Here is a 23,581-nt window from a genome sequence, read left to right as displayed (position 1 = left end):
CCATCGCAAAGTTTAACTGAAAGTGAATTTCTAACTGTCGACATCGAGAAATTCGAGTTAAAGCCAGTGATGGGCACCGCTAACTGAAAATTTAGCTCGATAATCGCTATTATCAACTTATAAATACGCGTGGTTGCACAGTAGTTGCAGCAATCCAACTTGTCAACCTTTTTGTAGATAGGGCACGCGGTACCCTTCATCCATTCCTCCGGTACTTCCTCCTCCCAAATTTTGGCAATAACCCAGTGTAGCGCCTTAGCCAGTGCTTCGCCACCATGATTCAACAACTCACTGTAAAGTTGACAAGCTCCAGCTGTTATGTTGTTTTTCTGCCGATCTCCTCTTTAACCTCCTGGAGCTCAGGGGCTGAAATTCTGTCGTCATCTGCGTACACCGAGATCTACTCTTACTTCGTCGTCGTCCTCGCCGTTAAGATGCTCGTCGTATCTTGCACCTTTTAATCACCTCACAACTCGTGGGTTGGCACGGTAGACGTCAGTCGTGTGACAAAAGTCAGACGGTGAACCAGCGCCAGTCGGCAGAGTAGTCCTACAACAACTTCATTGACCGATGTTTGGACGGATCTGAAAATGGTGGAACTGCTGCGAGTCAGGGCCGGCGTCACACTGTTTCCCCTAGTAGGTAGTGAGGAACAAGGCAAGGTTCACGGGTGACAAAGTCGTAGCCAAGCCAGGGTCGTCCTACTGATACCTAAACAAATTTTTTCGCAAAATCAACAGAGCATCAACAACAGGATGCTCTATGAGAAGGTGAACCAGTCTCGCAGAGGCTATGTGCCGCAAGCCGACATGTGCAACAATGCGGGTGGAAACCTTCTCACAAATGTCAGCGAGGTGGTCGACAGGTTATAGGAGTACTTCGATAGACCTGAATGGCGATACAGTAAACAGAAGCAGAGCAGTAACTGACCCAGGATCACCAGGAGCAGATGACCAAAGACCAGTCCCCGATGTTCATGAAGCTCTTTAAAAGATCGGGAAGCTGAAAAACAACAAAACCGCAGGCAAAGACGGACTGCCGAGCGAGCTCTTCAAACATTGGAGAGAGGCATTGGCTAGAGCGCTGCAATGGGTCATTTCCAGGATTTGGGAGGAGGAAAAACATGATATCGCCCTTGAGAGTGTAATCAGAAGTGCGGGCATCGACACTAGGGGTACGATTTTCACAAGGTCTGTTCAGCTTCTGGGCTTCGCGGGTGACTTGATAACACGTAACACGTGACATCATAACACGTAACTTTGCGATGGTGGAGGAAACTTACGATCGACTGAAAGCCGTGGACCGGACAAACCGCGAATAAATGTGTCGAAAACGAAATACATGCGAGTAAAAGGGTTCAAGGTGAAAAGAATCAGCCTCCAATCTCAAATTTTTGTAGACGGCGATGAGCTTGAGGTGGTCGACGAGTTCGTGTATTTGGGGTCACTGGTGACCGCCGACAATCACACCAGCAAAGAAATCCAGAGATGCATCCAGGCTGGAGATCGTGCCTACTTTCACTTCGGTGACACTTCAATCGAGTCGAGTGCAACGACGCACGAAGTTGAAGTTGCACAAAACCCTGAAAAAAGTCCTCTACGGAATCGCTTCTCACGGAAGACCCTAACGCCCTTGGAGTTTTCGAACATAAGATGTTGCGGACTATCTACAGTGGAGTACAGATGAACGACGGAGAATGGCGATGGCGCATGAACCGCTACTTGGAGAGAACCCCATTGCACGCTTGGCGAAAGTCAACAGGTTGTGGTGGGTCGGTCACGTCGTAAGGATGCCGGACGACAACCCTGTTAAATCACTTCTCTTCAGCTACCATACCGGCACACAGTGGGACGAAATCAAAAATAGTAGGACATTGATGTTTGGGACGAAACGCATGGTTTTAGCGTTTTGCTGTCTTCTAGAAAGTTTCTGTTTAATGAATACTTTATTTGGATGGTATTTGTTCAAGTCTTCCATGAACTTCCTCCAAGTGAATCGCTATCTCTTAATTTGGAGGAGTTATGTCTGTTTTTTTCAATTTTATGACACAATTTTCAAGACAACATATCTAGGCAGATGTTGGCAGCTACTTTCAGTTTTATTTTATTGGGATACACTGGGGTCTTTTTTACGCGGGTTATTTTTATGCGGTTTTTTTTATACGCGACTTTTTTTGCGCGATTTTTTTACAATAACGCGTTTTTTTTACGCGGTTTTTTTAAATAACGCGGATTATTTTTATGCGATTTGGAAGATTATTTTTACGCGGTATTTAATAAGTTTAGTATAAGTAAATTCAATGAAGTAAAATTTAATCGTATGGTTCATGACAATAAGATACAGGTATGCCTCGATTTTACGCACATTCTCGTTTTTGAAATGTGCGTAAAATCGAATTGTGCGTAAAATCGAAGCAAGATTTTTAATATTTTTTATAGTCCAAAATTAGTTTCCGTGATCAGAAACTTGTAATGATTCAAATAAGAGATCGACATGGGAGGGGAAGGGGGGTCGAAAGAGGTATTTATTTGCGTTACATGTAGTTCTCTAATGGGTCCAAAAGATTTGGAAAATGCTTGAAAGAAATTCTTTATAACAATGAATATGGGCGTGTATGTACGTGTGTATGCATGTGTATATGCGTGTATGCTTGTGTGCATATATGTGTAAGTGTGTGTATGTGAGTATATGTGTGAGTATTTGTATGACGTCGACATGCTTTGAAAACAGCCCCTTTATTTTGCAACAGTAGACGTTTTATATAAAAGTGTTATTAATTTACTCCAACAGAGGTTGTATCCGTACGACATTATATATTTTACACGTTAGACACGTAAACAACTGTAAAGTAGTTCGCTGTTTCCCAGAGGTGGTGTTTTTGTTACTGTCTCCCAATTTTCGGCAGATTTACCAGTCTATATAGACAGCCCATTACTTGTAAACGATGTCTAATATATAGAATCCTGCAATATGCATAATTCAAACAAAAATAATTGAATTAGAAAGATTTTTGGCAAAAGTACACGTAAAATCGAGGTAAAATGTGCGTAAAATCGAAGTACGTAAAATCGAGGGTGCGTATAATCGAGGTATAACTGTATTCTGTTTTATTAATCTTAATAATGCATATTTTTAATATATTTGCTGTTACTATCAAAAAATAGGCAAATTCCGTTGATTCGGGGAGAAGAAATAAAACTACATTAAAAGTTGTATAACGATACGAGTCAGGGACGTTGCGATTAGCTTCCGATAAAGGAACGAAAGCTTAAACATGTGGCATATTATTATAAAAAAGTTATTGTCATGTTCTTCAATGAATTTTCATTTTAGAAGCACTATAAAGTCATTTCGTGTGTTCCGTTACCATTTTTATATTATTTTTCAAGTTTATGTCTACTTACGTGCCATTATTTTTAATCGGATGTTATTATTGAATGGAGGTTTTTTTACGCGATTTTTTAAAATAACGCAATTAAATAAAATATACACTAAGGTCGCTTTTTACGCGGTTTTTTTACGCGGATTCCGGAATTTACGGGTTTTTTTTACGCAGATTCCGGAATTAACGCGGTTTTTTACGCGGATTCCGGAATTTACGCGGTATTTTATTTTTTGCCCGGATTTCGGTTTCCCTTCACTCAGAATGCAAAATTAACGATGGTTTTTGCTACGCGGATTCCGGAATTTACGCGGTTTTATAACGCGGATTATATATATATATATATATATATATATATATATATATATATATATATATATATATATATATATATATATATATATATATATATATATATATATATATATATATATATATATATATATATATATATATATATATATATATATATATATATATATATATATATATATATATATATATATATATATATATATATATATATAAGGGCGGGGGCTTAGTGTGGTTGGTAACGTCTCCGCCAACCACGCTCGACGCCTGGGTTCGAATCCCACCGCCGACATAGGTGTTGATGGTTGTGAGGTGATTTACCAGTCTATATAGACAGCCCATTACTTGTGAACGATGTCTAATATATAGAATCCTGCAATATGCATAATTCAAACAAAAATAATTGAATTAGCAAGATTTTTGGCAAAAGTACACGTAAAATCGAGGTAAAATGTGCGTAAAATCGAAGTACGTAAAATCGAGGGTGCGTATAATCGAGGTATAACTGTATTCTGTTTTATTAATCTTAATAATGCATATTTTTAATATATTTGCTGTTATTATCAAAAAATAGGCAAATTCCGTTGATTCGGGGAGAAGAAATAAAACTACATTAAAAGTTGTATAACGATACGAGTCAGGGACGTTGCGATTAGCTTCCGATAAAGGAACGAAAGCTTAAACATGTGGCATATTATTATAAAAAAGTTATTGTCATGTTCTTCAATGAATTTTCATTTTAGAAGCACTATAAAGTCATTTCGTGTGTTCCGTTACCATTTTTATATTATTTTTCAAGTTTATATCTACTTACGTGCCATTATTTTTAATCGGATGTTATTATTGAATGGAGGTTTTTTTTACGCGATTTTTTAAAATAACGCAATTAAATAAAATATACACTAAGGTCGCTTTTTACGCGGTTTTTTTTACGCGGATTCCGGAATTTACGGGGTTTTTTTACGCAGATTCCGGAATTTACGCGGTTTTTTACGCGGATTCCGGAATTTACGCGGTATTTTATTTTTTGCCCGGATTTCGGTTTCCCTTCACTCAGAATGCAAAATTAACGATGGTTTTTGCTACGCGGATTCCGGAATTTACGCGGTTTTTTAACGCGGATTATATATATATATATATATATATATATATATATATATATATATATATATATATATATATATATATATATATATATATATATATATATATATATATATATATATATATATATATATATATATATATATATATATATATATATATATATATATATATATATATATATATATAAGGGCGGGGGCTTAGTGTGGTTGGTAACGTCTCCGCCAACCACGCTCGACGCCTGGGTTCGAATCCCACCGCCGACATAGGTGTTGATGGTTGTGAGGTGGCGTGATCCACTCACAACGAACCCAACTGGTCTAGATTCAATCCTAGCCGACACCGGGAGATTTTCTGAGGCGAAAAATCTCTGGGATCACGCCTTCCATCGCATGAGGAAGTAAAGCCGTTGGCGCCGGTCCGTTAATAAACGGGTCGTGAGTTAGGGTCCTGGGTGTGGAGTCGCCTCCCTGGGCGTCGGTGATTGGCCACAACAGTGGCGGAACTAGACCGACGGAAAATAAGCGAGAATAAAAAAAAATATATATATATATATATATATATATATATATATATATATATATATATATATATATATATATATATATATATATATATATATATATATATATATATATATATATATATATATATATATATATATATATATATATATATAAATAAATACCAAAACAGAGCAGCATGGCTGTATCAGCCAGTGTAGTGGAAAACGGTGAAATGTCAATTTGACAATTGGGCTTGTGTTATTCGACTACATGGAAGATTTTACGAAAGGATCTTGATGTAAGGCCTTACAAAATACAGCAGAATTGAAGCCGAACGACTTGCCGCAGCGTCGAATTTTTGGTGAATGGGCCTTAGAACAACTTGCCGAAAATCCACTTTTTCACCGAAAAATTGTGTTCAGTGACGAAGCTCATTTCTGGTTAAATGGGTATGTTAATAAGCAAAATTGCCGCATTTGGATCGAAGAGCAACCAGAGGCAATACAAGAATCGCCAATGCACCCAGAAAATGCACGGTTTGGTGCGGTTTACACGCTGGAGGCATCATTGGTCCGTGCTTCTTCAAAGATGATCAAAATCGCAACGTTACGGTCAATGGCGCTCTCGATCGCGCGATAATTTCTGTTTTTTTTTGCCGGAAATGGAAGAGCTGGGTCTTGATGACATGTGGTTTCAGCAAGACGTAGTAACGTGCCACACATCGCGCGAATCAATGGACATATTGTGGAATGAGTTCGGTGAGCAATTCATCTCACGAAATGGACCAGTGAATTGGCCGCCTAGATCATGCGATTTAACACCGCTAGATTATTTTATGTGAGGCTACGTTAAGTCTCTCGTCTATGCGGATAAGCCAACAACAATTCCAGCCTTGGAAGACAACATGACACGCGTTATTCGCGAGATATCAGCCGAAATGCTCGAAAAAGTGACCCATAATTGGACTTTTCGTATGGACCATTTAAAACGTAACCGTGGCCAACATTTGAATGAATTTATCTTTAAAAAGTAAATGGCATAAATCAATTTATCGGCTCAAATAAAGATTTCATACAGTTTTTTAATTTTTATGCGTTTATTTTAAAGAAAAACCAAATTCTTAAAAAATCACCCTTTATAAGAGCCTTCCCATTAAGAAGTGGGAGGGGTGTCGAACCACCATGAAAATATTTTTTGCTCCCAAAAACCTCCACATGCTAAATTTTGTTTTATTTACTTGATTATTTCTCGAGATGTGCAGAAATTTTTGTTACATTTGTGTGGAACGCCTCCCTTCCAGAAGAAGGATGGGTGTCGAAACATTATGGACATGTTTGTTACCCCTAAAAATGTTAACATGCTAAATTTGTTTCCATTCATTTGGTTAGTTTTCGAGATGTGCACAGAGGTTTGTATTTCATTTGTACTGAACCCTTCTTCCACAAAATAGGAAGGGGTGTCGAACCATTATGAACATATTTGTTACCCCTAAAAATATTCACATGCCAAATTTCGTTGTATTTGGTTGATTGGTTCTCGACCTGTGCGAAATTTGTATTTCATTTGTATGGGACCCCTCCCTTATAAAAGAGGGAAGAGTGTCAAACCATTACGGATATATTAGTTACCCCTAAAAACATCCACTTGCCAAATTTGGTTCCATTTACTTGATTAGTTCTCGAGATGTGCATAAATTTGTGTTTCATTTATATGGAACCCCTCCCTTCCAGAAAGGAAGGGATCTCGAACTATCTTAGTCACCTTTCTTGGCCCCTAAAACCCTTATATACAAAATTTCACGCCGATCGGTTCAGTAGTTTTCAAGCCTATATGGATCAAACAGACAGACAGAGCTGCATTTTTATTTGTTTGGATTGATTTATGTATGTATGTGTGTACATGTGTATTAAGCTGCCAATGAAAAACGATTTTTTCGAATTTCCAAATGTCTTAGAAATATATGAAACGTCAAGATCTGGTGTAATCTGATTTTTTTTTTTTTTTGACAAAATCGGCACTAAGAAATTTTAGAGCTGGGCCAATGGAACATATAGGAAAAAATTGAACTTCGAATTTCGTATAGCGGCAGGGCTCAAAGGTTTCGTCTACTAGAAAAATGACTTCATACAAGTTTTCAGCTCAATCGGATTTGGGGAAGTGTTAAATTTGAGCCACGTAATCCCGTAGTCCGATTGAACTGAAATTTTGCATCGGAACTTCTTTCGAGAAGACGAAACTTTTGAGCCCTGCCGCTGAATGATATTCGAAAGTCAATTTTAATCGTGTGTATATATTAGAGATCAGTGATGGAAATGAGATGCGACCGTCGTTTAGTCTCGATCTGTACAAATCCTGACGGGTAACAGACTAAACTTGTATCCTCTCAACCCATAATAAAATGATGATATGGTGCATAGGTTTCTGTGAGAAATGGGACACATCATTAGACTTATGTCGAAGTCGCTTTCGCGGTGTAGTTACGCTCGGACTTCACTTCCCGATCAGAAAGACAAAACAAAAATATAACAGAAGCTGTTAGTTTGTTATGCAAAAAACCTTTCAGGTTGTGTTTTAAATTTGATCCCGGTAGGTGTTAAAATAACAGAAATTATAACAAAAAATATTCTACTAATATCAGACCCATATCAAACTTTGTTATTAAAGTATCAGCTTTCTTACAAAATTAGATAACATACAGAACAGTATAATAACAACTATTCTCATAAACAACATGTTTTGACAGAGACGAAAAAATTGTTAGATTTGTTTTAGAACAACTTCATTTCCGGATTTGTTTTTATAACTCATTAAGATTCAGTTTTGTTATCAATAACATATGGTAACATATAAAATCGTATCAAATTATGTTATTTGTATCTCGTGCTGATAGAGTTTTGTAATTTTTTAGTTAAGCTCTTCTGATCGGGTTTTTACCCCGTAAAGGTTTTTTTTTCACTTTCCGGACTACACTTTTTCTGTCGCTGACTACACTTTTCCTGTCCCGGACTACACCTGAAAGAAGCAGAGTGTACTGTAGGGAGTTACTAACACATTCACACGTATGTGTCAAAATCGGCTTGTTTCGCTTCTCTTTCCACGTGGTAGTGTCAGGTACTTTTTTTTTTCAGAACATTTGCGAGATGGAAATATGAAATGGAAACGAGATAAAATGACTATGGCAATAACGACCAAAACAAAACAAATTGACAACTATCTCCAATGAGCATAAAAGAGAGGAGAGGAGGAGAGTGCATTTTTGTAGTACTAGTAAATGCTTCAAATGTAAACAACTAAACAAACTCAATGGTAAACCCAAATAGCTACGTCACATATTTTGGTGCGATTTAGTATTTCCCAATATCTTTTTGATAACAAAAATTAATCTAAAATTGATATGATAAATCCTGAAACGAAGTTGCTCTGAACCAATACTTCCAAATATTTCACCTCTATCAAAAACTGTTGTTTCTAACAATGGTTGTTATCAACCTGTTTTATATGCTATCTCATTTTGTAAGAAAGCTGATACGTTAGTAGTAAAATTTGATATCAGTTTGATACTAGTAGAATCATTTTTGTTATAATTTCTGTTATTTTAAAACCAAATGGGATTAAATACAATACACAACCTGAAACGTTTTTCGTATAATTAACTAATACTTTCTGTTACATTTTTGTTTTGTCTTTCTGATCGGATTGGCATCCCTATACCGAGTAACAGTGAATGACAATGAACTCATGTCCTGGGGTCAATTTATTTGTGGCCGCTGTCAGCAGTAAGATATGCTGTATGAAAACAGGCGGTGATCCGTATTATCACGCATACCAATGCAACTACACTGGAAATGTTTTTTTTTATTTTTCAAGCTGCATAGTGTAGTCTGGGACGGTGGTGCAGCTACACCGCGAAAACGAATTCGACAAAATTCAGCTCTGAGAAGCGATTCACTCATTGTGTTTGTCTCTCCATACGCGGTCGTTAGGTGACGAAAGGAGAGCACGTGTTACCGATGTCCGGTCAAGCAGAAATTTGGCATGGGAACTCTATTCGAGAAGCCGAAACATTTGACCCCTACCACTAAACGAAATTCGAAAGTTTATATATATATATATATATATATATATATATATATATATATATATATATATATATATATATTTTTTTTATTTTATAATATATATATATATATATATATATATATATATATATATATATATATATATATATATATATATATATATATTTTTTTTTTTTTTTTTGCTTCGACTTGCGGTTATTAACAACTGAAATCTCCGTCTTATAATGCGCCAGCTCCAGTTTTTTGGAGCGCATCCAGTCCTCGACGACGCTTATAGAGTGCGAAGTCGTCAACTCTACCTCCTCGATCGACTCGCCGTAGACCTCAAGTGTGATTTCGTCCGCAAATCCAACGATCACAACCCCTTGGGGAAGCTTGAGTTTCAGCACTTCATCGTACATGATATTCCACAGTACCGGGCCCAGAATGAAACCTTGTGGAACCCCTGCGGTAATTGGGACACATTTTTGACCCTCGTTTGTGTTGTAAACTAGCACACGATTCTGGAAATAATTTTCCAGAATCTTGTACAAAGACACCGGAATGTCTAGTTTCCGAAGCGAGTGGGCTATGGATTCCCAGCTAACACTATTGAACGCATTTTTCACGTCCAACGTGACGACTGCGCAATAGCGAATGCCCCATGTTTTACGCTGGAGTGCTACCTCTGCTACTTTGGTGACGGACAGATTAACATCCACCGTAGACTTGCCTTTTCGGAAGCCGAACTGGTTACTCGACAGACCATTTGCACTTTCGGTGTACCTAGCCAGTCTATTGAGAATAACCTTCTCGAGCACCTTTCCCGCCGTATCGAGCAGACATATCGGTCTATATGCCGGCAAGTCACCAGGTGGTTTCCCTGTCTTCGGAAATAAGACCAGCTTCTGTCGCTTCCATATCTCTGGGAATGTTCAGTCATCCAGGCACTTCTGCATGACTTCCCGAAATAGTCTGGGGGCCCCTTTGATGGCTTTCTTCACAGCCAGATTCGGAACCCCATCCAATCCCGGCGCCTTGCTCACCTTCAGGGAGTTGGCGATCACGATGAGCTCCTCATTCGTAACCATTTCTGCCTCTGCCTCGGCACGGCTTACGTCGTCACTCATATATTGGGTGTTCGGCAGGTTGGCCGACCATCTCTGGTCTGAGTTTGAGATACTGGAACGTCGGTGAAGTGACTCGCCAGCCGGAGGCCAAGGATTTGGCTCGTGGCGTGGAAAGAGTCCTTCTATGATCCGCTCAAGCATCGCTGGTGATTTTTCTGCAGGCGCCATCGCACCCTTGGTCTTAGCCATCACCATCCTATAGGCGTTACCCCACGGGTTAGTGTTGGCACTAGCGCACAGACTTTCAAAGCACGCACGTTTACTAGCTTTTACTGCTCTCTTAAGCACCGTTCTTGCGGAACTAAATGCCGCTCGACGATCTTCCCTTTCTTCGTCGGTTCGCGCAAGTTGAATCCTTCTTCTCGCTTGAAGACACGCTCTGCGGAGGTCCGCTATCGCGTCGGTCCACCAGTAGACTGGTGGCCTTCCATACCTAGGCTGGTGGTTCCTATGCATGGTGGCGTCACACGCCCGCGAAAGTATGGCAACAAGTTGATCAGCGCTCGGGTGACGAATTCTGCTCGCCTCGTGTTCTCGTCTAATTGCTCCCGCAAATACCTCTTCATTGAAGTGTGATATCCTCCACCCGCGAGGAGCTGGAGTGTTTATTCTACTCGCCGCATGTGGTCTCGAGGTTTTACGGTCTACACAGCCATCGTCTACCCTCCAGTTCGTGATCAGTCCTGGACTACAGAACGTCGCATCGATGATCGACTCCGCGCCGTTTCTACTGAGGGTGCTCTTCATGCCGACGTTGGCCAGATCTATGCTGAGCTTCGCCAAAGCCTCCAACATGATCCGGCCTCTCTGGTTTGTGCGTCGACTTCCCCACTCAGTTGCCCATGCGTTGAAGTCGCCCGCCACTACCAACGATGATAGACCGATCAGCTCCACGGTGGCTCGGTCGATAATCCTTGCGACCTGCTCGGTAAACCAACGAGGCGGAGCATAGCAGCTGCAGCTTGGCAACCGCGTATCCTTCGTTTGAGGTTGACACTACCTCCTGAACCGAGAACCTGCTCGTAGTCCATATTGCTGCCAAACCGGACCCGTCCGAAATCCAGTTCCCGTTTCCGGAAGGAATACGGTAGGGGTCCGAGATTATGGCAATGTCCGACAACGACTCACTGACTGCTTGGTATAGCAGTTGCTGAGCCGCGAAGCAGTGGTTCAAATTTAGCTGTGTCACTCTCACGCCCGTGGCTTACTAGTCGGCTTACCGGCCGTGCACCTCAGGCCTCCCATTATGTGTTTTGCGTCACGCTTTCCGGCGCACGCCAAATACTTCAGGGGCTCTCCGCAGTCTTTGCTTTTGTGAACTGCAGCGCCGCACCGCCTGCATAGGGAGCTCCTGCCAGGCCCCTTGCAGCTAAAGGACTTGTGTCCTTGCTCGAAGCATCGAAATCAGACCTCCGGCGGCTGGTAGATGCTGAGTGGGCACATTGACCAGCCCACTTTGAGCCTCGCTACCTTCAGCGCCTGGTTTCCATCCACCGACAGAAGCCTGACAAAGGCGGTCTGGGTCCCTACTGGGCCTTTACGCAGTCGAACTGCCTCTGGTACCACAACCACTTCGCACTGCTCCTTGAGGGCATCCACGACTTCGCATACCTCGATGATATTTAATTTGTAGGGTTACCTGCGACGCGAGTGCCCGAACCTGCACTCCATCTCCAAGCGCCCCTTGGACCGATGCCCGATAGGCTAGGCCCTTGTTTCTGGCGGAGTTCAACGATCATTCCTACCTTGCGGGATCGGCGGATGCTACGCACATCTGCCCCCAGATCTTTAAGCTTCGCATCACCTCTCATTGCCTTAAGGACATCCGAGTACGTTGACTCTTCTGTCTTGAGGATGAGTGCGTCGCCCTTATTTTTGACTTTCTTCGTCGCAGGATTTGTAACCGGGTGCGGTTTTCTGGCCACCACTTTTTGGTTCCTACTCCTTCCTGGAACCGTTACCCACGGGTTATCTGAAGCTTTCTGCTCCTTGGCTGCCACCGTGGGCGTTGTTTGCGCCACTCCTACGCCGGTCTGAGGGCTGTTTGCGATTAAACGCTTCTTGGTGCCCCCGGGGGCCGTCCCTCCCGGGGACTGTCGCGTTCGTTTGGCAGCTAGCCCTGCCGCGCAAACCGCCGCAAACGTGCTGGTGTCCGTTTGGACCGACTTCGTTGCCCGCTCGGTCACCTTCGTCTCCTCTTCCTCTGCAGCCGCAGCTTTCATTTCGAGCTCAGCATGCTCCTTTTTCGCAGCATCGACGGAGGACCGAAGCATGTAGAGGGCCTGCTTCAAGTACTTCGTTGTATTGCTGCGGCTTTTCGCAAACTCGATTATAGCACCCTCGGTAGCGTGTCCCGCTGTCTTCCGACCGCCTTTAAGTGGACCAGCCACCGCGATGTCTTGCGTAGATCCGGTAGGCGTACTGCCTTTACCGTCTTCGCAGGCGACCTTCACTGCATCTGTCTCCACACTTTTCTCGGCGGAGACCGCTGGATGCCACCTCGCGCAAATGGGTTATATATATATATATATATATATATATATATATATATATATATATATATATATATATATATATATATATATATATATATATATATAAATATGAATTTGAATTTGATTTATATATATATATATATATATATATATATATATATATATATATATATATATATATATATATATATATATATATATATATATATATATATATATATATATATATATATATATATATATATATATATATATATATATATATATATATATATATATATATATATATATATATATATATATATATATATATATATATATATATATATATATATATATATATATATATATATATATATATATATATATATATATATATATATATATATATATATATATATATATATATCTACTATATAAAAATGGAATTCCGTAACGCTTGATCTTATTGATGTTATTGCCTCCGTCTCAGTGGTGTACAGTCACCACCATCATTTTAAATCGTTCTAAATCAAAAAAATAAGCGGTGACATGTGGGTTTTTTTACATGAAAATGTTTGTTAACGTTTAGGAAAGATATTTGGGGAAAAATCAAAAGTATTTGATTACTAAAACTTGAGATTTTTTTCACAAAACTATGTGAGACATGCAAAAATATGACTTTTTATGCTGAATTTGCCTCTAAATCAAAATTTAAAGCGATGACATGTGATTTTTCTTACATTAAAATGTTTTTTAACGTTCAGGTAAGACATTTGAAGAAAAATAACAAGTATCTCATTACTAAAACTTGAGATTTTATTCACAAAACTATGTGAAACATGCAAAAATATGACTTTTTATGCTGAATTTGCCTCTAAATCAAAATTTAAAGCGATGACATGCGATTTTTTTACATTAAAATGTTTGTTAATGTTCAGGAAAGACATTTGAAGACAAGGAACAAGTATCTGTTTACTAAAACTTGAGATATAATTCACAAAACTACGTAAAACTTGCAAAATTATGACTTTTTATGTTGAATTTGCCTCTAAATCTAATTTCATAGCGATGACATGTGATTTTTTTTCATTAAACTGTTTGTTAACGTTCAGGAAAGACATGTGAGAAAAAATAATTAGTATCTGATCACTAAAACTTGAGATATTGTTCACAAAACTACGTGAAACATGCAAATTTATGACTTTTTATGCTAAATTTGTCTCTAAATCGAAATTCAAAGCGATGGCATGTGATTCTTTTTTCATTAAAATGTTTGTTTATGTTAAAATATAAAATGAATGTTTGAAGATGATTTTCTGTATACAGCACAACAATATCGCACGCTAGCCTGCTAATAGCGCTCTCGATCAACCAGATTAGTTGAGAAAATTCGTTATCGATATTGTTTTTAGCACATTTTGCATGTTGTAGCATAAGTACAACGATACACCGTGCCCCAAAACTGAGCCGAAAAAAATTCCAGTTCGAAAAAATTCTCGACCTGATCGAGGATCAAACCCGATATCCCAACCATGTGGGAGCCAATCGACATCGCTCACCACAGAGCCACGAGGACCACATACAGCATACAGAATACAGAAAATCACCTGAAAATATATTTTTTTCAAATTTATACGTATTATACGTATACATGTGAAACTTTGATTTTTTATGCACAATTCGCCTCTTAATCAAAATTCAATGATTTGTGTTTTTTTTTTTTCAATAAAATGTTCGTTGTTCTTTCAACATCTACAATTTTTTTTGCAGAATAATCCATGTCTCGAGCATAATCATTTTACATTTCTGATGTTTTCGTAGTTTTGTGAATAGTTACATATCACGGCATCCGATTTACTTTTGTACTTTTGAATTTGAATTTGATTTTTATTAGAGAGCTTTTAACCAGACGGTCATTCAGCTCTAAGCCTTACTGTTTTCCTTTTTTTACGTTAATCCAAACTAGAACTCTTGGGACATTTAGCAGGAGGAAAGATTCATTACGATTCATTGGTTTGAATATCGAATAAGAGGCAGCTTAAGCATTAAAAACATTTTATTTTCTTATTTTCTACGAAGTTTTGTGGATTAAAAAATGACGACTTCCGGTTTCAGGAAAATAACCTAAAGTGATATTTGGTCAACAATTTCAATACTTCCGAAAGTGGAGCTCCATACGTCATTTTATAGCGATGACACGTGTTTTTTTATTAAAATGTTTGTTAACGTTGAGAAAAGACATTTGAAGAAAAATAACAAATATCTGATTGCTAAATTTGAGATATCATACACAAAACTACGTGAAACATGCTAATTTATGACTTCTAAAGTGATATTTGGCCAACAATTTTAATACCTTCGAAAGTGGAAATCCATACGTCATTTTGAAATCCAAAATGGTGACTTCCAGTTTCTGTAAATCAGCCCAAAGTCACAAAAAACAATCCAAGTGAGGATGGAAGTATAAGGTGTGAATTATATTTTTGAAGTGAGTTGAGCTAATGCAGTAATGAAATATAAAAAAAACTATCTTCGAAACCTTTGATCCCGAGCATCGCCGGGAACGTTCATATATAAATTTCTAAGACCCAGAAAGTTTATATTTAAAAAAAGAAATTTCGAGTTAATACCAAATCTCGACGTTTCATGCATTTCTAAGACATAGCATCAAAAAAAATTTTCGATATCGGTTTTTTTTTCATCGTTATTTTTCGTGAAACTTTGATCACTTTGAGGCACGTGTTCCCGATGTCCAATCGAGCTGAAATTTTGCATCGGGACTTTTTCCGAAAAGACGAAACTTTAGAGCCCTACCGCTAAACGATATTCGAAGGTCTATTTTTGCCGTTCTCCTAGAAAGGTATAGCAATCACTAGAAAACCAAAGATATAAAAGGGGTCCCAATGGCCGAATGTCATATACCGCTCGACCCCATTCGACGAACTGAGCATTTTCTGTATGTATGTATGTATGTGTGTACGTGTGTACACTGTAATCGGATTTTTAGTTTAGAGGTTATGTATCAGAATGTAAAAATCACGAAACATCAATATCTCAGAATCAACATAACCGATTTCAATAAAACTGGTTTCAAATGATCGGACTGTCTCCAAAACCCTTAACTTTTAAATTTCGTAATGATTAAACATATGGTTAAAAAATTATGTAAAGAAAAGTTATTCTGAGGTTGTTTAAGCTCACTCATTTTTCTCAGAGATGGCTGAACCGATTTTCACAGAATTAGTGTCAAATGAAAGGTATAGTTGTCCAATAGGTTGCTATTGAATTTCATTGTAATCACTTTGTACGTTGTTCATAAAAATGTGAAATCACATAATGAAAGTAAACATATTGACTTTCTCCAAACGATCACTGGCTAATTAAAAGGTAGAAAAATGATCCAAATGGCCGAATGTCATATACTACTCGACTCAGCTCGACGAATCGAGCATTTACTGCATGTATGCATGTATAGGTGTATATGTTTATGTGGGGGTGTGTACGTGTGTATGTGCACCTTTTTCTCGCATTCACTTTTCTCAGAAATGGTCTGATCGATTCTTTCTATCTTGGTGTCAAATGAAGGGTCTATTTGCCGCTTAGGTTGCTATTGAATTTCATTGTAATCAAACTTTCAGTTTTGGCGCTGCGGCAAAATGTGAAAATCGCTCTTATATCTCAGAAGCTATGAACATAGGTGAATTCAAATTAATGGGCTTTTAAACCATTAAACAAAGAATTTCATAATGTTTAGACCTGTGGCTTGAAAGTTATAGAAAGAAACGTAACCCGCAGACTGTTTAAAACTATAGCTACGATCAAAATATGTGGCCTCAACGTCATTTAAATTTGATATTGTACTATTTCAATGTTTGCGGCCTTGCTCAGGATTGACGTTGAAATAAAAAGCCTTTTCTATCATTTCACTTTTTGCCTTTCTCCTATTGTCTTCCTCCTAGAAAGGTATAGAAATCACTGCAAAAACTAAAGGTATAAAAGTGCTCAAAAGGGCCGAATGACGTATATCGCTCGACTCAGAGACGAGCTGAGCATTTTCTGTATATGTGTGTGTGTATGTGTGTAACGCTCTCCCAATCTCACTCGATTTTCTCAGAGATTGCTGAACCGATTTCAATGAAACTAATTGCAAATGAAAGGTCTAGTTGCCCTATAGGACCCTATTAAATATTATTGTAATCTGATTTCTAGTTTAGAGGTTATGTATCAAAATGTAAAAATCACGAAACATCAATATCTCAGAAACTACACAACCGATTTGAACAAAATTATCTTCAAATGAACGGGCTACCTAAAAACCCTTACCTCTTCATTTTATGAAGATTGAACATGTGGTTCAGAAGTTATGGAAAGAAACGTATTCTGGAGACAATTTAAGCTCACTCATGTTTCTCAGAGATGGCTGGACCAATTTTCATAAAATCAGTGTCATATGGAAGGTCTTGTTGCCCCATAAGACCCTATTGATTTTTTTTGCAAACGAATTATAACTTTGTCTGTTATGTTTAAAAATGTTAAATCCAGCTATGAAAAGAAACATATTCCGAAGACTACTCAGACTCACTCACCTTTCTCAGAGATGGTCGAACCTATTTCACAAAATTAGTGTCAAATGAAAGGGCTAGCTGCCTCATAACACCCTATTGAATTTTGCTGTAATCGGACTGTAACTTCGTCTGTAATGTATCGAAATGTGAAAATCACGAAACTTTATTATCTTAGAAACTACACAACCGATTTGAACAAAATTATTATCAGATGGACGGGCTAGTTAAGGGTCAACTGATGAATTATGATTGAACACGTGGTTTCAAAGTTTGGCTGCCCTATACGTTCCCTTTTCATTCGATTGTAATCAAACTTAAGCAACCGTTTAGTATTAAATTGTTAAAAAAACGAAATCTCAAGTATTACACGACTTATTTGAACATAACTTGTGTCATACAAGCGAGTCATCTCTCAAACTTACAAATAACAAACTGCATAACAATTTAATATGCTGTTCAAACGTTTTGGAAAGAAAAGAAATTCAAAGACTATTCAACACTATACCTGCTTTGATCAATATATATGGCCTCAACATGATTTAAACGTGGTATCGTACTATTTGAACGTGCCTAATATCGCTCGTGATTAAATTGTTCGAAATTAAGAGTTAATTCTTTCATTTCGCTATTTCTTAAGCACTAACATTACGTCAAAGTTCATATTTTATACTTCAATTACAACATCAATATTTTAGAACCCAAAGAGTGAATATACCTTTATTGGATTTAAGCATTCATGTAAATCTATTTTTACAAATAATAAGTTTTAATGAGAAAGGCTGAGTCTGACAACTAGGTGGATTAAATTAGGTTTTTTCATACGTCTCATTGACCTCTAGTATAAATATTCATTCATTCATTCTTAAACCAAATACAAATTTTCAATTGTCACCCGTTAATGAAATATAAACCCGATCAATAAGATAAAATAAAAATGTAATAGAAGCTATTAGTTGTTAAAACTGTTCTGGTTGTGTTTTCAATTCGATTCCGTTAGGTGTTAAAATAACAAAAATTATAGCAAAACGGCTATCAGCTTCATAACAAAATAAGATAGCATATAGCAAGGGTAACAACCTTTGTTAGAAACAACATTCTTCGATAGAGACGAAATATTTGTTAGACTTGTTCCGAAACAACTTCATTTCACGATTTTTTATTCTATCTCATGCAGATTCATTTTTATTATCAAAAGCATATGAGAAAACACAAAATCGAAGCAAAACATGTTATTTGTATCTCAGGCAGAAAAATGATTGATATTTTTTAGTTATGCTCTTCTGAGCGGGAAACTATCGTAATTCAACGTCAACCATGCAGTTTTGTCTTGAACACCAACATTTTTTACCATATTTAGACTTCGAAGCCAACTGTTAAGATTGAAACGGGACGTGGTCGCGATCAACTCGAATTTTGCAATCTAATTTTTACTTGATTTATGAAGACTACGTACATGAAACTTTGATCAATTGTTTTCACAACTGTTGCATGCCTGAAGTAGCAATTTTAATGCTGTTTATTTAGTGGAAGCCGAATTTTTTACGCTCAAACTACAAAAGTAAAAAGAACTCCAACCTCAAAATTGTATAGGAAAAGACCACAATCCCGTTTCACTTTAAACAAACAAAGCTAGTAGGTACTATGATCCTACTTGCAATATCAGTCTCTCACGCGCCAGAATTGGAACAAAACACGACGACCTTGTTCGCATGGTAGTTAAATGAAAAGCACAATAACAGACTAAGAACGAAACCAAATATTTTTGTATTAGTTTGTTGCCTGTGGTAATTAATGTACACTTAATTAAGACCTAAAAAGTCAGATGACGAACAAATATAAATATAGGTAAATATGTTCCGATTATACTAAACTTATTGAGGCGTGATCGTGGACTTTTGTTTCTTGTTCCAGAGATTCGAGATAAAGCTGCACAACTATTGTTTCAAAACTATGAGTCACCACAGTTACGATTCCGGAAACGAGACAAAATGATGTTTTACGGTCGACGCATGTTAAGGAAAATGAAATCGATATCTGGTCAAGCATATGGAGTACAAGGCAAAAAACGGAAAGCCGTAATGCGCTTCGCAAAACGATTACTGCACATTCGAAGAGATATTGATCCGATTCAGCTTCAGGTAGTAGAGCCCCCGGCCGAATACTTGGAGGAAGCTGCCGAGGGTAATGATAAAGTTCCTCCTGATGCACTTTATATGTTACAAAGTATTCGAATCTTCGGTCATTTCGAAAAACCGGTGTTCCTAAAATTATGCAAACATACTGAAATAAGAAACTTAATCTCCGGTGAATCACTAATTAAAGTAGGAGACAACGACGATAGTGTTTTTATTGTGCAATATGGCCAGATAAACGTGTTTTTAAATAATCCGGATGGTAGTTCGATTGCTCTTAAGGTTGTTAGGAAGGGAGAATCTGTGACGTCTTTGTTGAGTTTTATTGATGTGCTTGTGGTAAGGCTGAACATTTTGTCATATTTAGCCACAAATTTTTCATTTAATTACCTTTTCACAGGGTAACATCAGCCAATACAAAACCGTCACAGCAAGAGCCATGGAGGATTCTCAAGTCATTCGCCTGCCCATGTATGCGTTCAAAGAAGTGTTTAATGAAAGTCCAGATTTACTAATCCGAGTGATACAAGTTATTATGATCCGTTTGCAACGAGTAACCATCACTGCATTGCACAATTATCTTGGTCTTAGTACTGAATATATTCAAGTAAGTGAGGCCTTATAACGCTAAAACTCACATTCTAACTTTTTTTTCGTGTAGTGTTCATCACAGCGCAAAAAAGTCGTCGTTCCGATGAAAAATAGCCCTGGCCATCGTCGAGTACCATCGGATGTACAAGTTCCTTCGCATTCACTGGTTGGCCAAGCATCAAATAATGAAACCAAACCAGATATGCTTGCGGATTTAGCTGATCACATCGGAAGTCGACGTACTTCGGCTCTTCCGAGTGAACCGATGGAAGATACTGTGATGAAATCGATTGCTATTGAAGGTTTTCTGAAGGAGCTGGGCCTGCAGGATGCAGATAGGCCTTTCATTGAGGAAAACATTGTTCTAAAAGAAATTGCACCAGGTACCACACTTACGCACCAAGGTCGCAGTGATGTAAGTTTTTACGATATAAATACAAAGTAGCCCGTTTGAATTTTACTCTTTTCTAAGGATGTGCTCCTAATTTTTGTTATTAGTGGCGGATTGACAATAGCACAGTATCCCCAGATTAATATGGGTTGCAATAAAAAGTTAGACAAGTCTGAAAACCATACTGTAGCTATTCATCCAGGTGATGTTGTTGGAGGCCTAGCAGTGCTAACAGGCGAAAGTAGTTTATACACAATTAAAGCAAAGCACTATTCAAGGGTTGGACTTCTCAGCAAAGAAATAATCTATAGGTGAGAATCTTACTTTAATAATAACAATTATATTATTTAGCTATCAGTATCTAGGTACACTGTATTAAATATATCAAAAATAATTTAAATACTCTATTAGAGTGCCTGTATTACTAGAGTGACGACACTGTCGAAATTGGAATCAAAATTGTCTGTCAGTGTCATTCCAATCGAGCATCCATCTTATTAAACTCGTGTGAGAATATATGATCAGTGTCACCAGCCTAACCAGAGTGTTACCTTGAATGACATGACGCCACTCTAGTGGAACACGCACTCTTATAGCGAATTGGTAACCTCCAGGAATAAAGATATGATATTGCGATTTACAACGCTGGTGAGAGAGAGATGCCAAATAGTTGTTTACGACTGAGCCCATGCGGTGGTGTGCTAAAACTAACAAATTTTACGGTGCGCCTGTCAGCGTCAGGTCGATAATAGGTCAAAACCTGGGAGGGAGAAACGGATACGAAGCTGTGTAAGTGTCAAAATGAATCAGAATGAGCTGTCATCGACTGTCAATTTGAACCAAGGAAAAAAAGCTTTTTTTTGCGATGAGTATTGTTATAACTGATACCTTTCAGTTGTTCGAAAATTCGCGTTGAAAAGGATTTTAAAGGCTGTTCGCACTAATGTGAGCTCTCATGCATGAAATGTGCGTGATGACAAAAGCAAAAATATTTCCTTCCTTCTCTTACGCACCAAAAACCAAACAAATATCAGCAACACCGTCAACGCGAATTCCTGATGTTACTAAAAACTTTTTTCGAGTCATGCATGCGTTACAGCAAGAAGATAGTTACACGCTATTAGAAAACGACGCATGTGCGTGTTCTCTGTTTTGAGTGTAATATTCGTTTCTCCCTCCCAGGTCAAAACTAGAGATACTCATAGAGAGAGATAAGCGATGAAAAAAACCGCCAATTTGGCAACTAGGTTTCACATGTCAGAGGTGCCAGATCTCTTCTTAAAGCGCAATGTTGACAAAATTTTTTATTCGACTCGTATAACTGATAGTGACGGTGGAAATCCTGGGGCAATAATAAAGTGCATCACAAAAAACCTCGAAAGTGTTAAATTTTATGTTTATATTTAATATTATATACTTTTACCATAATTGACCATTATTTTGATGATCATACAAAAGGTTTGTGAACCACCAGTTAAAAATCACTGTGATAAACCAATTTTGGAACATTCTCAATTCATTGTTTAGCAAGAAAACATGAAAAACGTGTGAAAATAAATATATCCTTTATTGTACTTGATTGCACCACCTTTCAATGTGTTACCTTTCTTTTTCGTTTGGCTCGGATTTTGAACATGTCAGTCTTGGGTCCAGCCCTGTACAACATATTTACTTCAGATCTTCCTGATTTGCCTCCAGGATGCACAAAGTCATTGTTCTGCGATGACACGAACATTCACATATATTCGTGTCATATGCAGTCGATTGCAGAAAAGTTTAGATATTTTTTCTTCCTACTTGTAAAAGTGGAAAATCTCTCCCAATGCTTTTAAAACTCAAATGATAATTTTCCCAATGAAACTAGGGCTTCTTTCCTCAAGCCAAACAATAATCACGTTATCAAGATGAATGGGGTTATTTTAAGTCGGTCTGACAAGGTTGAGTACTTGGGACTAATTTACGATAGAAAACTTATTTTCAAAGAGCACATTGAGAGTGTGCAAACAAAGTGCATCAAATATACGAGATGTTTATATCCTCTCATTAACAGGAATTCTAAACTTTGTTTAAAGAAAAAACTTTTGATTTACAAACAAATTTTTAGACCAGCAATGCGTTATGCTGTACCGATCTGGTCAAGTTGTTCTTTAACTAGGAAGAAAACGCTTCAAAGGATTCAGATAAAATTCTGAAAATGATTTTGAAACGTCCTCCTTGGTTTGGTACACTCGAATTACATAGACTTACTGGTGTTGAACCATTAGAAGTTATGCCAAATAAAATTATTAACAATTTTTGACAAAAATCGTTGCAATCCTCAATTGCTACGATAAGCTCTCTTAGCCAATAAGTTAGCAATTAAGATAGTTGTAAGTTGACTTCCCAGAGAGCTTCGTAGCCGCAAGGTTACAGAGTCCGCTTTGGTAAGCGAGTGGTCGTGGGTTCGAATCTTAGTAGAATCAGGCCATTTGGTTGTCAAAGGACTTTAACATGGGTTCATTCTCAGGCTCTCTACTACATATCTTTCCTTCAAGCTGAATTCTATAGTACCCTTGCTGACTTTCATCCTAACAAAAAGGTCCCTCTTATAATAAAACCTAAATTAATCCACCTAGCGGTCAGACCCAGCCTTTCTCATTCAATTTTTTATTTGTAAAAATAGATTTACATGAACGCTTCAATCCAATAAATGTATATCCACTCTTCAGGTTCTAAAATATTGATGTTGTAATCTTTACATATAAAAATGCAGTCAAGTCTGTCTGTCTGTCTGATCCATAGAGGCCCGAAAACTACCGAACCGATCGACGTGAAAATTTGTATGTAGGGGTTTTTGGTGCCGATAAAGGTTCCTATGATAGTTTCAGACCCCTCCCTCTTCTGGAAGTACATCTTTCTTCACAAATTTCTGCACATCTCGCGAACTAATCAAC

General features: G+C 37.9%; 1 protein-coding gene across 5 annotated transcripts in view; it reads left to right on the top strand.

Moving 5' to 3' along the window:
• Nucleotides 1–23,581, top strand: part of LOC129726236 (neuropathy target esterase sws) — a 95,675-nt gene that overhangs the window by 5,143 nt on the left and 66,951 nt on the right. For 4 of the 5 annotated variants that reach the window (XM_055682978.1, XM_055682977.1, XM_055682979.1 and 1 more), the window contains 4 exons: nt 19,446–20,005; nt 20,067–20,273; nt 20,328–20,672; nt 20,730–20,959. In XM_055682978.1, coding sequence (XP_055538953.1) covers nt 19,446–20,005; nt 20,067–20,273; nt 20,328–20,672; nt 20,730–20,959 — 1,342 coding nt within the window. Of the gene's footprint in view, nt 1–18,506; nt 19,380–19,445; nt 20,006–20,066; nt 20,274–20,327; nt 20,673–20,729; nt 20,960–23,581 lie in introns of those variants that run through there. The other variant, XM_055682982.1, reaches the window with a different exon arrangement.

Source organism: Wyeomyia smithii, chromosome 1 (assembly GCF_029784165.1).
Source record: "Wyeomyia smithii strain HCP4-BCI-WySm-NY-G18 chromosome 1, ASM2978416v1, whole genome shotgun sequence".
Lineage (NCBI taxonomy): Eukaryota > Metazoa > Arthropoda > Insecta > Diptera > Culicidae > Wyeomyia > Wyeomyia smithii.
Note: the sequence above shows the minus strand (reverse complement) of the source record. Positions and strands in the feature narration are given on the sequence as shown.